The sequence below is a fragment of the Nannobrachium achirus genome, assembly GCF_963921795.1.
Source record: "Nannobrachium achirus genome assembly, chromosome: 12".
Lineage (NCBI taxonomy): Eukaryota > Metazoa > Chordata > Actinopteri > Myctophiformes > Myctophidae > Nannobrachium > Nannobrachium achirus.
Genome location: NC_137832.1, coordinates 42792934 through 42811318, shown reverse-complemented (window position 1 = coordinate 42811318; position 18385 = coordinate 42792934). Strand labels below are relative to the sequence as shown.

The 18385-nt window shown below is 40.5% G+C and overlaps 1 protein-coding gene across 1 annotated transcript in view; it reads left to right on the top strand.

The window, feature by feature from the left end:
• The first annotated feature begins 2166 nt into the window (after positions 1–2166).
• lifra (LIF receptor subunit alpha a) overlaps positions 2167–18385 on the top strand; it is a 30888-nt gene continuing 14669 nt past the window's right edge. The window contains exons 1-5 of the mRNA XM_080738894.1: positions 2167–2298; positions 12854–13052; positions 14030–14166; positions 14915–15068; positions 18017–18292. Coding sequence (XP_080595020.1) covers positions 12947–13052; positions 14030–14166; positions 14915–15068; positions 18017–18292 — 673 coding nt within the window. The 5' untranslated portion in view covers positions 2167–2298; positions 12854–12946. The remainder of the gene's footprint in view (positions 2299–12853; positions 13053–14029; positions 14167–14914; positions 15069–18016; positions 18293–18385) is intronic.

Here is an 18385-nt window from a genome sequence, read left to right as displayed (position 1 = left end):
AATAGAAAAGAAAAGAAAAGCACACCTAGTGTGAAGTGAGTGATGCTATTTGTGAGTTAATTTCATTAAGCCCAGATATAGGCCACGCGTGACGCTTCAGAGCCCGGACATTCTTTTGGGGCCTACAACAAACTTTGAGCACTTTGTGCCAAGATGTAGGCCAGATGTAGGCCACGCTTCAGAGCCCATGCAGATAAAGACAGTTGTTGGAGCTTAGCTCCTTCCAGGAACACCGCTCAAAAATGTTTAGGTATATTATGTTGTTAATTGCAACATGTATTCATACTTTGGAAGGCTTACACTTTGGATGAGCTCAGATTTTGAAGATTAAGGTTTACATTAAGGTGTTCATCTACGGTTTAAGGATTGTATTGAAGGTTTCAATCTGTGTGCAGATATGCATCATAGGAAAGAAACATAAGTCAAAGTTGTATGTGCAGAATATTCCATCATAATAAATAGTTTGTAACCTCATTGAATTGGTTTGGATTCCAAAAAGGGTATTTTTGGAGTAAGTGTGCGTGCTTTCAAACTCTAGAAAACAAAGGTAGCATATGGATAGACATAAACAGAAATACACAAATGTAACCCCCAATGTACATGTATCTGCTGCTAAGTAGTAGGCCTATTTGGTTGTCCCTGGAGGTCGCATAAAACCTGGAATTATTAGGCCTATAATGGCCTAGTACTGCAGTTTCCCTGGGTCAAACCATACATATTGACCAATCTGGGAACCCATTCAGTAATAAAAAGAGATTTAAAAAAGGGCAAATGTGTTTTTGGGCCGGATCTATTGTGATTAATGTCATGATGGGATTATTCTTCAATTTACCGTTTATTTTATGTAGGCCTAGGCTCCAAACAGCCCAGAACAAACTGATTAGGCTCAGTATAGTATAGCTATAGCTGACAGACTACAGCATCTTGCAATGGGCCTGGTGTACAAGATACACTACACCTCCAAGATACCCATGTACCTGACAAACTACTTCCTAAAGGTCAAGGATGTCCGCGATTGCAACACCAGAGACAGCTCCACTAATCATGTTCAACCTAGATTTAACACTATAAAAGGCTCTAATTCGTTCTCCAGCTATACCACCAACATGTGGAACGCCCTTCCGCAAGCCTCAAAGGAGTGCAAATCCCTAGCCTCCTTCAAAATTGGTATGAAAAGTCACCTTCAGGCGGCTGCTACTCGAGACTTGTACATAGACTAAGCCCCCATGTTTCCACCCCCCTTTTCTCCCCATTTTTCTGCTTTTGTAATTGATGTTATCCTATATGTAAAGGATCCAATGACAGTCCCCAATGCAGATCTTTACAGGAGAACAGGCCTGACCCCACTGTCAAAAGTCATAAAGTACAGAAGATGGATGTGGATTGGCCACGTATGCAGAATGGACCCAAGTGCCATCCCAAGGGTAATGAGATGGACACCACCAGGGAAGAGAAAAAGAGGCAGACCCAAAGAGACCTGGAGAAGATCTGTTGAGAAGGAAATGAAAGAACTTAGATGGACTTGGGGCCAGGTGCAGCATCGGACAGCAGACAGACAGCATTGGCGTTCATTGGTGAAGACCTTATGTGCTACCCAGCACGAAGAGGATTAAGAGAGATGTAAAGTAGTATGTTCTATACTATCCGTCTGTCTTTCAATGTTATATGAGATACATAAAGTGGTTCCTGTGTAAATATGCCGTAAAGCTTACTAGGATCCCCTTTTAGTTGACCTTGTACCAGTGATTTGTGCTGTCATGAAACTGTACTTTTTTCTATTGCAAACTGCTAATTAACACTTCAATCAATCAATCAATCAATCAATAGGCTAGGCCACTGACAGCAGTGACAGGCCTCAGTACCCAGGATTTATTTTGGTTGGAATACAGCACTAACAAGATGTTGTCAGCAGGTGGCACTGCTCGTCGCATTTCAGTTGATTATTTTTTATTTCGGTAGACTTCTATGGCGTATTTTAATGCCATACGACATTGAATTAAGTTATCACGTGCGATTAATCGTATACACCCTAATATCTGACACAAAATAACACAGCACAAATAAAAACTAAACATCAGTGAGTGAAAATAACGGGGGCGTACATCACGCCCCGCCCTGTTCCAGTAATCCTATCCCGTTCTGGAACAACTGGGGTGCAAGAACTGTACACACAGTAGGCTAGTGGGACAACAGGGTCGCAGCGAGTCGTCTACGCAGTTTGTCTAGTTCATTAATCGAATTACAACAACAGAAGGTGCGCTTGAAAGGATATCTACCAACGCCAGGCGTTCTAGAGAGGTAAATCTCAAACTACGAATTAATATGATCTATTTTAGTCGCACTTGCTGGCTAGCAGGACTTTGGAAAACATGGACACGCATCTCAGTGTTTGTGTAACGTTGTTGTGGTGGGCTTCAGCTGCAGCTAACTGTTTAGCCACAGACATGGCCAGGAACATTGATTTTCAGCCATGAATCTAATTCATCCCCACCCCACACTGAAGCCGTTTTGTTTATGTGGATATGTTACGGATTGTAAAAGCAAAAACAAAGAATTGTCTGTTATGTGCATTGTGGCCAAGTGACTGGATGTGAATCGTTATCACAGTAGGCTACCATCCATCATCATGTTATCCAGTTGCTAATGCTAGATAGGATGTGAGTCCTGTTATTTCATTGATTGATTGATTGATTGATTGATCGCTTTTAGGAAATACATGTACTGTCAAGTGTCAACAGAAGGATATCCTATAACACAAAAAGCTCGAACTTATTTCTGTTGTTTTCTTTTTTGTGGTCCAATTTTCTTCGGACTGTTTATGTATATACAACATATCTGTTACCAGAGACACTTATTTATTATCCAGTAATAGCATTGTAGGCTATAAGATGATATCTGTCATATAGTTATTAGTTGTACATGTCTAACAGGTGAAATAGGGACACATCAGACACAAAATGTGTTGCTCTCTTAAATCTCTTGTTTCCAAACATAGGTGACAAAATATAGCTTGGACGTGTGTTTAAAAATGCCATGACCATGTTATTTTTTGCATTTAGATGTGAGTAAATGTATTGACTTCTATGAATGACAGTTCTTGTTCCAAGGCTTGCTTGGTCAGCGATAGCTTCTGCAAACAAGACCATGGCATGGAGGAGAGGCACTCCTACAATTTTGACATTCTGCAGCTTTGGGAAAACAGGCTGGTTCCTGTCACTAATGTCAATACACTTTATTTATGAACAGACATTTTTTACAAACATAGAGAATGAGAAGCAAAACATAATAACTATGACTATTATCTATGTATGATACAAAAAAGTATTCTATAAAACTAACCTTTTCAGCAATGACCCATAAATTAGCAATCCAAGCTGGTGGGGACCCATCCCAATGTAGTATTTATTTATTAATTTACAAATGAATACATTTATGACTAGAAAATGGGGCGGCCATAGCTGAATGGTTAGTGTCCATGCCTAGGACTCTGTAGGTCCCAGAGGTCCCTGGTTAGATTCCAGCTGTCTGTGTCGAAGTGTCCATGAGCAAGACACCTAACCCTTAACTCCTCCCCTCCCCCGCGCTGTGGGCAGCACTCAGCTGGGTTAAGCTGAAACTGAATTTCCCCTGTGGGATAATATAGATAACTATTATTATTAAGATTATTATTAGTAATAAGAGCCATGTTTTTAATTAGTAAAAGGTAAATAGATTGGTACATTTACTGAAATTAAAACCCCCCAAAAGCATTGCAAAAATTGTTCCAAGATTTGTTCCAAGATTTACACTAATGACAAGTCAATTTTATTGTTTGTTTGTTTCCACTGTCCTCCATGAATGTAGAGGAAACACTGCGGCTCTTAGGGCCGATTCATACTCCACTTTTAGAGACAAATTTATTTTGGTTTGGTTCGGCGAGTCACAAAATCTCGGTGGCACCGAACAGCCGAATGAATGACGGTACCCCCCACCCCCCCAACCACTCAATGTCATATTGTAGTTTGGACAGAGCCGAACCGAAATAAATTCGGCTCTATAAGTGGAGTATGAATCGGCCCTTAGTCAGACAAAAACAAGTTTGATGAACATAAATAAGTCATTACCTGACAGGACAAAGACAACCCTGCCTTTGTATTTCCTTTATGACCAGTCACCTTGCCATGTCCTTCTACAAGACCCCAGACTAGTCTGTATATTTTCTCAACGAGTTCTATATTATTTTTAGCCTGTCGTACACGAGGCAGCATAGGTAGATGGTGTATTTGTATTGTGACTAATTTCCTTGCCTCCTACGGTATATGCATGAGGAAATGACTTTTTAAACAGAAAGATTTTGTCCTTTACAAGGGAGGGAAGGAAACACGACTTGGTCGAGACATCCAGTGCCAAAACCTACAGTCACTAAAGACTGACATTCAGTCACTGAATGTCCTTTTATCCCCTGCTGCTGGGTCACTAATATTCCACACACACACACACACACGCTCGCTCGCACGCACACGCACGCACACGCACACACACACACACCAACTCTTTCATTTCCTTTCCTCTAGCTTCCCCCCTAACAGCATCCGGTCTCTTTCTGGCCCCATTCAAAGGTCAAGCATAATTAGTAGGCTACTCTCAGATGCACTTTCAATTCAAAATGTCACCACACAGACTGGAGCCACTAGCTCTGGTGGGCAGAGACTGACTGACAGCCTAATGACACATCTGCCCGGCATAGGCTAGGCTTAGGGTGGGAACACAACTTTGGGACTGGACTTTGGCCCAGTTTGGTCATCCTACACACATAACTCTTGTGAAGAGGGTTTCTTCAGTAATCATTCCCTTTGAAACCTTGGTTTGGATAGTAGCATAGTTGTTATAGTTATTTCAGCATGCTGCAGCTGTGCATTCAGGGAGTGCTTGCATAGTACAAGCTGTGAGGTTAATCGGTGTAATCCAGTGCTGTTTCCATATACTTGACAGCTGAGTGAGCTTAAAGGGATAGTTCACCCTGAGAATTATGTTTTTTTTCTATTGATTACTCATCCCATGGAGACTTGAATGGATATTTTTTACTTTTTGTCGCATTCCTAAGCCAATCATTTGAGGAGACGTTTTGTGTCTCCATAGGGGACAAAGCAAGCTCGTTGTGTCTCCATATAGGGAACCACTGCTGGTCATCAAATTATTGGCTTAGGATAGGAATGCGACAAAAACAAAAACATATCCATGAATTGAATTGAAGTCTCCATGGGGTGAGTAATCGATAGAAAAAAAGTTGGGTGAACTATCCCTTTAAATAATGCCCATATAGGTTGTCTACTCTGTACTGTCACAAAGTAAGCTTGCATAATGCATATTAACAGTAATTAGTAGCAAACTACTTTATTTAGAGCAAAGTAATGAACATGTGCTTTAAAATGTCATGATATAACATTCGGACACATGAGCGGTAGTGTTTGTGCAGCTGTCGTTGTTGTGGTTTAAAATATGTCCTTGTCTTTCATTGATTTCTGCTGCAGGTTGAACTAGTGATACTCGACGGTTTGTTTGACATGGTTTCGCTCTGCATTTCAATTCGGCCTCATGTTCCTGGCACACGGAATAGCTCAAGTCAGACTCTTTGTTGTGTTGAGTGAATTGCTAAACTTGTAGGATTAAGAGTGAGTGAATGCGTGTGTGCACACGTGCGTGCGTGTGTGCGTGCATGTGCTTGTGTGGCAGCACTGAGGTGAAACTCTGGTGAAACGCCAATGTTGTTTTTATAACATCATAACAACAAAACCTGTTGAAACCAGTCCACCACTGTTAATGTTGTACTTTAGGTGCAGAAGTGAGATGTATTTACAACTGTTGTGGACTGTATACAAAGAAGCACTACTGTGTGTGCATGCGCGCGCGTGTGTGTGTGAGTAGTGCTTTCTAAAGCCACATATATACTGTAGTTAAAAAGAGCCTCCAACTTAAAATAGGACAGTAGTGCAAAATGTCCCATACTCACACAGAACAGAGGCAAAGTCCAGGGTTGGAAGAACAGACAAACTGACAAGTGAAAAGTTTGGGCCCTGCTCAGACTGGCATCCCAAATTTAGCCCACTTGATTTGTGGCCTATCCAGATTGGAGTCACATTGTTTTTTGCAGTCCAAACAGCATTACATTGAAACATAATTTGTACAAATCTGATTTGAATCACATTCCTTAGCGTTTTTGAGACTGTATCAAACCAATCTGACTCCAATCTGGATAGGAAATCAGATTTGGGCTGGATTTGGGCTGCTGGTCTGGACCTAGCTAGTAGCTCGAATACAGAATACCTAATAATATGCAGCCAACAGCAACAGGTTTTGTAGCTTTGTGTGTGCGCAGTATTTCTTTATGTTTATGTGTGTGTGTGTGTGTGTGTGTGTGTGTGTGTGTGTGTGTGTGTGTGTGTGTGTGTGTGTGTGTGTGTGTGTGTGTGTGTGTCTGTGTGTGTGTGTGTGTGTGCGCGCTGTGCATGCGTTTGTGCGTGCGTGTGAGAGAGAGAGAGTGTGTGTTGCCTTTCTGATTTTACAAGAAGCATTGATCCCTCTCCCTCTCTCTTTGTGTGTGTGTGTGTGTGTGTGTGTGTGTGTGTGTGTGTGTGTGTGTGTGTGTGTGTGTGTGTGTGTGTGTGTGTGTGTGTGTGTGTGTGTGTGTGTGTGTGTGTGTGTGTGTGTGTCTCCATCTGCGGCGGCTATCAGTTTCTTGGTTAGATTTCCCAGAATCGTTCTGTTTTTTCTGCTTCCCCTAAGCACTCTATGGATTTGTTTGATTCTATCAGAGCTCAGATGACAATTGGTAATGGTTGGTGATGGAAACCTTTTCAGCTTGGGGGCAAAATTAGCTGTAGATTCTCCCTGGGATACTCACTGATTAAAATATATTCCCACTCTCTTCAATTGTTATATTCTGGACCAACTATAAGTTCATAAAATATATTGTAGTGTTGCATTAATTATCCTCACTAAATCCACTAATCAGTTAACCCAAAGCGTTAAAACAGTGAAAGTAAAGTTTGGAGTCAGCCTATAGCCCTGAAACATAACTGTCATATCATGACAGTTATGAGGTCCCCCTCAACCTGGTTTCGAGCAGTTTCATTCCAATAATATTTTGGAATGAAATAATGAGCCAGCAGAGAGATAAATCGCCTCAGCCTTTATACTTAACACAAACACAGATAAGCTAACAAGCAGAGGACTGGAGACTATCTCTTTCTGATGCAAGGTCACGGCTATCGTTGGTATTTTGCAGCTGAAGAGTGAATCGCCCTCTTGACTAGTTCAATCTTTTAGAGCAGTGGTTTTCAACCGTTTTCATGTCAAGGTCCATTATTTATTCGGCATTTGATTTGAGCCATGCAGACCACCATTTGATGAGATATAGCCTCTCAGACCTAAAACCTTTGTTTTAGGTTATCCTTGGATAAGATTTTGTCCACATTTCCATGCTGTATTGATGTGTTAGGAGAGATAACAGGCCAGCGTTGATCAAAATAACAATTCTCCTACATTCTCTAATTGTGTAAAGTTCTTGTAAATTAATTAATGCATTTGTTTAACAATAATTTAACTCTTGAGAGCGTAAAATGAAACCTTTCATTTTACACTATTAAGAGTTAAAGATTTATAAGGGTCCTTTGGTTACCAACTCTCCATCATTTAGCTGGGGACCACCTGGTGGTCCCTGGAACCACTGGTTGAAAACCACTGTTTTAGAGGTTTGAGAGAACTTTGTCCATACTGCAGTTGGGTAGTTGTTTGTAATTGTCTGTTACCATGGTCTGTACAACACATTCTATATATAGAGGAGATGATGTCGTAGTAGAGAGACAGATAAGCAAATAAACATGAACAAAGGCCAGGACTCAGGAGACAGAGACATTGTTGCTGCAACTGATGTCACATAACATCTATTGGAATCTTAAAGTAAATAAATGAAACTGTAGACTGTTTATAAGCAAGCAGTTGCAGAGTGATTTCTGTAATGGGTTGGGGTTAGTATGGGGTATGTGCATGTTTTTGTGTTGTTTTAGAAGGGTCTTTCAGGTTTTGCTTTCGCTTATGCATTTCACTTTTTTTCACCTTTATAAGCCTGTCCAAGCATGTCTCAACGGATGGTGGTCGGACTATAACTGCAACAGTGTGCGCACTGCGTGTATACACACACACACACACACACACACACACACACACACACACACACACACACACACACACACACACAGGGTGGTGTTAGCTAACACGCTTCATTTAGTCTTGCAACATTTCTAGTTTGATTTTTCTTCAGTGACATTTGTTTTGTTTGTGCAGAAGGTCTACCTCTTTGGTGAGAACGACAAACACAAGAGAATCTTCATGGTTTGGCCATACATTCCTCACCAGCTTGTTCTAGAGCAGTGTTTCTCAAATGGGGGTATGTGTACCCCTAGGGGTACGCGGAGGTACTGAAGGGGGTACTCAAGATGATGCCCCCCAAAAAGAAAAATAGAATCATGGTACTATTATTCATAGTTAAATAATTAACTACAATTGACTTATTGTAGAAGGAGAAACAACATTTACTGTTATGTTCAATGATGATATTTAGAGAGACTTGTTGTGAGCCTGATACAGTAGTTGCCAACCCAAATGACATGGTACCAGGCAACTGGTATGTGTTTGAATGTTGTTTGAATGTAATTTATTGACATGAAAACTGGACTGAAATGTTAAGGCCACAGTGTTGTGGCCAACTCTCACTCCCTTTTTATGTTTAGTGATGTTATATTCTTGAAAAGTGGGGTTATCATATACCGCTAGTATTGTTGGTTTTAATTGCGGCTGGGAAAATATTGTTGTCGGGTAAAGGGGGTACTTGGATTAAAAAATCAGCGAAAGGGGGTACTCAAGCCAAAAAAGATTGAGAACCACTGTTCTAGAGCATCATTTGTAGATTGTTCTTTCTGCAGCATGCAGCTGTTTGCAGGTTCTGTCTCAATGTCAGACGTTGTATTGCACAATCACACACACAACCCATATTCCTGCCTTGTTTGTCTGTCTAGACTCTTTGAGGAGACACAAACACATTTCAGCTAAGGAAATGTGTATTTGACCATAATAGTAAGTAAATATTTGCGCTATCACTTGCGCTGAATAAGACCAACTAAAGGTTGGTCCGAGCACCAAATGCTTTTTGACTCTTCTCTCTGTGTGCAAGATAGAAATGCAACTAGCACTAGATCTAGAACTAGCGCAAAATCAATCTAGACAAAGACAACGTGGGCGCTGAATGTACAACTGTGTTGGTTGGAAAATGGTTAGATAATAATAGTTGTGCTGCACCCAGTGCTGCACCCAGTGCCGCCTTGCGCCGGACGGAGGGTAGTGCCCTTTATCATTGTTTTTAGGTTGTTGTTTAATTTTGGAGGGTTTTATATTGTTTTCATACTCGTACCTATTTTTTTTTCTTTTTTCCTTTGGTTCAAACTACCTTAGTAGTAGTTCATTGATACTAAATTAAAGGAGCACAGCAGTCTAATTTTTGTTTCAAGCCATTAGCAGATATGTTCATGGGGCTGATGTTATCAATGGTTTATGTAACACGTTCTTTGAAAGCCCTTATTTCTTCATGACCCACTAATGGCAGTTACTTTTGCAGCTATACAATCTCTGTATGCCTGCTTAGAGCCTGGCTAGTCAGAGTTAAGTAACACAAGCATGCCTTCAATAACAAGTCATATGTCCATTTAGCCCTTCAAGGTTGCCAATTCACTAACCGTCACTAACCACTTAATGTTTGAAGTCAAAAAAAGAATTTGATAATAAGGGTATGCCTTCAATACTGCCTTGCTTCAATTTGTGCTGGTGAAAAAAAGCCTTTTCATGCAGGGCAAGGCAACTTCACCCTTGAAAGAGAGGTCTATTTTCCTGTTTTGAGGGACTCTGTGAAGTTAAAGCTGCACTATGTATAGAATAATAGAGCCTGCCTGCTTACTCAGGTGATAAATTGAATCTTGACCATTAGGTCAAAATTCATGTCTGATCCTGTGTCTAGGTGAGACATGACCTTTGACACAAACTAAATGTCTCACAAAAAGAGAAGGGAGACAAAATACAACCACACCAATTGTAATTTATCTAGCAGATCTTGCATATAAGTTACATACATATTAGTGCCGCTTTAGTATGATTTAGTATGAAAAATGAATATTATTTCAAGACGTTTTGAGAAAGGATAACTTAAGTTGTATTTTCTTTGACACCGATTGATTGTAACACATTGTAACAATTTAGGCATTTCGTTGATGCTCTGAAATTACAAAGTGCAAAGTTGGAGCTGCTCTGAATGGGCGGCTGATAAAATGTTACAATTTAGTTATTTTACAAAGAAAAAAGGTACATGAAGAAATGCGTTTTCTGAACAGCTCCACACTCTAGATTAGTCACTTTGGAGTGCCGGGTGCTGGGGGAGTGATTACCTAGGTAACAAGTTAATATTGTGCTGTTAGGTCATCTTCAGTTCAGATTAGTAGAATGCCTGTGAATTCATACGAAGGCACCATCATCCCATTAGTTGATTCCTTTTTAAATCGTGTTACTGACTTGCTTTAAAACTTTTCACTCTATTCACTCTTCCACTGCTCAACTCAATCAATTCCCACCCACAGTATATTTCTTTTATCACCATAGGGTCTTTAAATGAAAGATATTTTGCCGACAGCTTGTGAAGCAATAGATCTATCACTTGTATTTGTCTGCAAATACAAGTAACAAAAATGTATCTCCTCGATTATTATATTTCTCTAACACTAGAGGCCAAGGCAGCCTTTTTTGTCATATAATGCCTGTCTATAGCTGATATAATGCTGCTAATGGGAAAATGTCTTGTGATTTGCTGTGATACAAGTCTTACTGTATGTGTGTACTTTATACAGAAGCCCAATGTACCAAATTGTCTTCATGAGACTAGAGCCCGACCGATACCATTTTTTCCGACCGATACCGATATCCGATGTTGGAGAGTGCTAGAGCACCGATACCGATACGATACCGATGTTTTGTAAAAAAAAGAAATTATTCATTTAAGATCATTTAATTGACAGCTCGCCCCTCGGATAAATGGTCAGATTATTGCTTTTTTTGTGCTTTTCATGTCAAACTTTAAGTTTGGTCGCAGTTATCAATTTCTATTGCTTGTTGGATAATAATACTCTTTTAATTTGGGGGTTCTGCTGTGTTTTGTCTCGTTTATGAATTAATATGTGTCTTTTATCCAAACGTAAATGCATTGCCAAGCAATTAAACAACACAAGTTCTATAGTCTATAGTCAGACATCTATATTTCTCTGTGGATTTTCACATAGGCCTACACACCTTCCTCCACCGCAACATGAAAAATCAGAGTTAGACAGTGCATGTGGTGAGTGAACGACACACGAGAGGCAGCAGCTCCAGTAGTGTTGGCTTGCATCTTGGACTATTATACTGCACTCTGCTGGATAATTCTGGTATTGCCCACACATAGGCCTATATAACTCAGGGTTTCATGCTCTATCCGCAGACACGTTACAGACAATTAACTCAGTTACTGCCAATTAAATATGCCTTCTTTGGGTTCTCCCTGCCATAAATCTCCATAGACTTCCATGTAATTTATAGTGCACAGATCATGCACGCCCATCCACAGAGCATGCACCATGTTTGTGCAGGCTGTTCACAGCTTTCAAACAAAAAAATCAGATTGGAAATCCGTTCAGGCATTCTTGAGAAAATAGCCATTATGTTTTACGTTTCATGTTATGTAAGCAAAGATGGCTGCCCTGTATGAAAGATGGGGTTGTATGGGGGGTGGAACATGCAAAATCGCGATTGAAATCATGTTTACTAGATTTAATGGGATCAAAAAAAAAAAAAAAAAAAAAAATCAAAAAGAAAATATATATATCGGTATCGGTGGAATAATTCACCGATACCGATACCGATACCTCCAAAACGACCGATACATCGAATTGACCGATATATCGGTCGGGCTCTACATGAGACACACGTTAATGATCCTCGAGGGATGAAACAAGAGATTCTTAAGACAGGTGTCATATGAGCTAGCTCTCAATCTGTTAGAGTAATTGGTCAACATTGTGTATATCCCGGCCTGGCTACATCTATCAAACCACAGAGGGAAAATACATTATGTAATTTTCCTTCTCACTGAGCATAATAATAATAGTCAGATTATTACAATGCAAGCAGTGTCAGAGTCATAATGCATAATATCATCGCAGTATCATCACAAATTATCCTGACCATGAAGCTGAGTGAGTAAAAGCATTAAAGCAATCCATCAATTTGATTAAATCGCTGAAAAGAAGATGACCTCAGTCAGTGAGTTCAGATATAGGCATGAAGTTTATAGCGAGTAGTTCTGCAATAAAGCAATTGTTTGTTGTTTCCTAAAATAACTATTTGGATGGGACATATTCTTAGCCTGAAATCCAGTCGGATTCGCTCTGGAAAAGTCTGGATTTCAGGCTAGCATGCTCTGGCAATGGCTTCTAAATCTACTACACTGGCATCTGGACAAAAACCTCAAAATCTTCTAAATGGCTGATTGTTTGGTGGGAGTGGTATTTTACGAGTAGTTGAGCAGTAACAATGTCACATTGTTTTAGACTCCAAGACAGTCAGCATAGCAGTGTCATTGAAACCACTTTCAGTTTGTCACTTTTGTTGATTAAGTCTTGACTCTAAACTTAAAATATAAATTAAATTAAGTTTGTACTGTTTTCTCTCTCCCCCTCTCTATCTCTCTCTCTCTCTCTGTCTCTCCCTCCTTCCTTCTCTTTCATGCTGTCTTTTTCCACAGGAGTCTCTCTGTCTGTGTCTTGTCTCTCAGGATGTCTAGGCTGCTGTCTCCTCAGTAGGACCTACACATACTCATCTCAGCAGGCTGACCACCATGTCTCGCCTGTGTTTCACTGCTAAACCACTGCCTAATCCTTGTCCTTGGTGGCTGCTCGGTGTCCTCCTGGGCCTTTCTGCCTTGCAAGTCCACACCAAAGATGGTAAGAAACGCGTTCATCCCTTTTTAATGTAATTGCCTGGACAATGGAAGTATTCAAACATCGGACCTGATTTATGTGGCCTAATGGAAATAGAAGTGACTTAAAACGCAATCGTTGTATCACTACTGTATATTTGATGTAGCTGCTATTCATATTATTGTACCACTTTATTACCTTAAATGCTTCAATTGAAGATCAAATAAACAACGTTTTAAAAAAAGGAAATAGAGTGGAATAGAGTAGTCTGGAAATAAAAATGCTTTAATTGAGTTACCCAGTTAGTTAGTCGGTCAGTCATCTAGAAGAGCCATTGTACCATTGTCAGTGTCATGGTTTTGTACAACTGACTGACTACAACCACAGCCATTCTACTCAGATTTGATGTGATTGAGAATAAAGTATTTTAATTCACACAGTCCTGCTTCTAGCTTTTGTTGTAGTCCTGATTACATTAGCTGTCCTGTCATGTGTCCTAAACTTCTTGACAGAGAGATGGAAAGATCCTCTCTCTGTGATCCCCCTAAGGCACAAGGAAAGGAATTCTCCAGTAATTTTGCACACACACACTGGCCCATTTTGTCCTTCTGATAGTAGGCCCCAGGGTGTTGAATTGTATGTTGTGCCCCTCTGGCCTTGTTCTGCCTTGTCAGTTGAGTTGTGTAAGAAATTGTTTTGTGTAAGATATTGTCACTGTCGGGCAGAAAAACCTTGTATCTCCAATTTTCAAATTTGTATGTTTTTTCTTAAGGTAAAGCCCTACTTCATCTTACAAGAATGTCGCACAATCTACAAGCACACAACGCCTCGCATCGCGAGGCGTTGTGTGCTTTGTAGATCAGCTATTTTCACTATTTTAAATCATTTTTAAAAAGAGAAATACAAAATGAATGGCTTTGGACATACAAGGTTTCCACCCGTCAACGACGATATTATTTGTGTGTGTGTGTGTGTGTGTGTGCGTGTGCGTGTGTGTACAGCACCTAGTGTACCTCAGCAGGTGAGCCTGTCAGCCAACCCGCAGTCACAGCAGCTGACAGTGTCCTGGCTGGGGGGAGCCGTCTCAACCTTTGACCTCATCATTCTAAGAACTGAACTCAATGAAACCGTCTTCTATGTAAGAGTTTAATTAAAAAAACAAATTCTGATGGTTTTATGCACTTCTTTGTTTATCCCTTATTCTTTCAAGTTTGTGTTATTGATGTGAATTCTGTTTGAGATTGTATAAGATTGTGAAGAAAACATCATTCAGATGTACGTTTTGTGGTCTTGATTGATTTTACTGTTGACTGTTTTTCTATTTTGGGCTAAATAAATAAATGGATAGTATTTTAAAGAGAGGAGAAGATAGCCCACCCCCCAAATATGATACTTATATTTTGTTATAAAGAGAAAGAATTTAATTTTGACCTTTTTATATTTGAGCGACATGGCAAGGTGTTTTGGAAACATAGAAGGGGTAACAATGATTGGTACATTTTATAGATCCTGTTACCCAGCATTTTGGACTGATCTAGAATCAGGGTTATGTTATACCGATTTTTTAACTGTGAAAAGCAAGTCAACCTATTATGTCTATACCATTTCCAGATTCCATGTGTAATACATACAGGTAGTAGACCTCTTAGGCCTGAAATGAAATGAAAAGCTTATTGTTTATTACAGCACCCCATTTTCAGTTCAATTAGAGCAGCAGTCTATTAGAAAGCCATTGAAATCTCTGAGCCAGAAATGTTTTCATAAGAGAATACAGTACAGTACATCCTTCGCTGTGAGACCATAATAAACTATAATCCATCCTTTAAGTGCTTTTTATTGAAAGGTTCTTTCCCTTACTGTGTGTGATGTGTGTGTAAACTGTATAGGACACTGTGTCTGTGGGGCTGGATGAGGGAAGCGGTCGGTGTCAGTGGAACTGGACCTCAGTAGAACCCCTGGAGTGTACCTCTCTGTCGGTCCGTCTCCGCTCCAGGGACGGAGAGACCACCAGCGAATGGAGCGACACTCAGATACTGCCAGGTCAGCGGCTCGTTCATTATCTACAGTTTAGGCATTTAGCAGACGCTCTTGATCCAGAGCGACTTTCAATAAGCAAGGTAATTCATCAATACAATAAGCAAGGTAATACATCAATACGATACATCAATACAATAAGCAAGGCAATATCAATACATCAACATCAGTACATCAAATGCATAGAAATATCAATCTAGACAACAACCTGTATCACAATGGATGCCAATAAACAAGGCAGATCTAAGATTGGTGGGGGTTTCACATTGACTTCAGAGAAGAACGCCAGTGACGCACTGCTAAGTCTGACCTACGAGTCATTAGAGATCAAGATCTTTCTATCCTCACTGTGTACATTTGGATGTTCACCTTGTCTCATCCTCTAATTCAGTAGTTCTCAAACTTTTCATCTCTTTTCAGAAACTAGTGAAAATAGCAGATCTGCAAGCGTCGCGTTGTGCACTTGTAGATGAGCTATTTTCACTACGAATTAAAGCTATACTGTGTAAGTTGCTCAACTAGTGGTCAGTAGCGTTATAGCAAACCGCGGTCGCGTCTGCTTTTTTCGGCCGTTTTTCGCCGCGGACCGGGCCTTCAGACCACCGCGTCCGCCTCGCCTCGCCGAGACCTATCCATTCCATAGAGGTCTTTCGTGTCCCTCTACGAGCCTCGGTTGGGGAGCTACATGCTAAACTCCTAGCCCAGTGTAAACCAGGGGCGTAGGGAGCGGTAGGCGAACGAGGCGACCGCCTACCAACTGAGAAATGATCTGGCAAAAAAAAAAAAAAAAAAAAATCTCCCCCAAAAAAAAAAAAAAAAGAAAAGTCTCTTATTTCCATTGTGTAAAGGCCTGACTGGGCAGTAGGCCTACAGTGTGGAGAGGACCATAGGCCTATAGAATGTCGCTCAACCAGTTCCATTCATTGACTGGTAGGCGGCCTGGCCATTGAGAAAGTGTTACCCTTTTAGAGATGATGTAAATTTGGGCTGCCGGGCTATTTAACTCAAGTCGCAACAACAGAGACAATAACACACTGAACAAAGTCCATTCTGCTTTCCTCCTACCTGTAGGATATCCTCTGTTCCAAATGAATAAAGTCCTTAATGTAGTAGGTAAACAGCTTCCAAACACAATAAGTGATCATTGTGTTGTTTAAATCCAGCACTGCTGGATTAAGAATTGATGTCTTGTTGTCTTTCCAGCTGTAGCATATTACAACTCGTTAAGCCAAGCCTCTTCCATAAATGTAAGGCCCATTCCCACTGGGCCAGATAACAGATAAAAAATATATCTATAATATCTACCACAGATAAAAGTACCTGTGGCAAATATCTGTGCATTTTTTTTATCTGTATCTACCATCCACTTTGAATGGAAAAATATCTAAAGAAAGAGATTTTTTTTATCTGTTATCTGGCCCAGTGGGAATGGGCCTTAAATAAAAAATAAAATGTATTTCATTAAAGGAGTAGTTCACTCTCCAAATTATCGATATTTTCAAGCTCAAGCCCCGCCGCATGTTGTTGTGAGCCATGTATTTTAAGGGACACATTATGTTTACTTTGAACTAATTTAGCTAGTGTTGTAATCACAAGTTGAAATAGGCCTATGTCACTATTTGGGAGCAATGTTCGCCTTGTTTGTAATGCTCCATACTGTGCTTTTTGAAAATAATATAGCCCTTACACTGAATATACTGGAATAGTGTTTTAATTATAATGTTAGACGGGGGGGGGGGGGGGGGGGGGGGCTGGCATTTCGCCTACCAAAATTTAATTCCTGCCTACGCCCCTGGTGTAAACACTGCAGTGTACTTCCTGAAGAGCTCGGCAGTGTATGATCTGGGCTTTGATTGGCCGGTAGGGAGACACGTGTACAGAATGATGCATATGACGTAATTTTGCCGGGAAAAACAGCCCCGGTCACGGCCACCAGGGCTCAGTAGAACACATATAAAGAAAAGGCTTTGGGAGCTGAAATGAACAGAGTGGGTGTTCTAAAACTTTAGCGATTTAATAATTAGGACAATTTTAAGATTTGTTTTATTAAAAAAGTTACATAGTATAGCTTTAATTATACATTTTTAATTTGTGGAATTTCTTAGATTTGTTTGTTTGTTGGTTTTAACTCATTGAGTGCCAATCCCGAACTAGTTCGGCTTTATTAGCGTATCGTAGAGTGCCGATCCCGAACAAGTTAAGCTTTTAAAAAAAAAAAAAAAAAAAAAAAAAATTTGAAAAACATTTTTTTGAATTTTTTTTTTTTTTTTTTTGGACCCCATCAAATCTGGTGAACATGATTTCAATCGCGATTTTGCATGTTCCACCCCCATACAACCCCATCTAACATACAGGGCAGCCATTTTTGTTTACATTACATGTAAAACATAATGGCGATTATCTCAAGAATGCCTGAACGGATTTCCAATCGGATTTTTTTGTTTGAAAGCTGTGAACAAACTGCACAAATCCACTCCAATGCAATCTTTTAGAGCTCATTCTTCTCTGTTTTTTTCCCATGCATGAGGTGTGCAAGGTTTAATCATGGCTAAGTTGACGAAAATAAGGCTTCTAAAATGCTTGGTAGCCAATAGCTAACTTCAAGCTAACTTCATCCTCTTCCTGTACATGCACAAAGGAAAGTGTTCAGGCAAGTCATGGCTCCAGGGCTTGGGCATGCATTACCAGCATATCTCTATTATTCTCTGGTCACTGGGCGCCCTCTAGTGGTGATAGGCTGGCACTCAATGAGTTAAAATCGATACAATTATTTTTTTAAATAATGACAAAAAACATCTTTTGAGATGTATATATATTTTTTAAATGTAGGCAAAAAAAAATACTCAAGTCGTGACCCATAAAAATTGGTCCGTGACCCACAAATGGGTCCCGACCCACTATTTGGGAAACAGTGCGCTAACTCCCTTCTTCTCCGTCCCCCTGCTCCTCAACAGGGATGGATCTCCCCAGCAACACCAAGCCCCAGATGTACCCTCAGGACCGCGTGGTGCCCGTGGGAAGCAACACCACCTTCTGTTGCATTGTGGGAGAGGGGCAGAGCTTCGGCAGCATCCGCTACAAGGCCACCACCATGAATGACACACGGCTGAGCAGGCGGAGCTATGCCTGCACCAGCACCAATCAGGGCCCCTCCGGCACCTCAGGAACCAACGTCTTCTGTCGTAACAGCGGCAGGGGAATTCTGACCGGAACAGTTGTGTTTGTCGGATGTAAGTTGGATGGATGGATGAAAGCATGAAAAGTGTGTGTGTGTGTGTGTGTGTGTGTGTGTGTGTGTGTGATGGGGACCCAAATGCATTTGG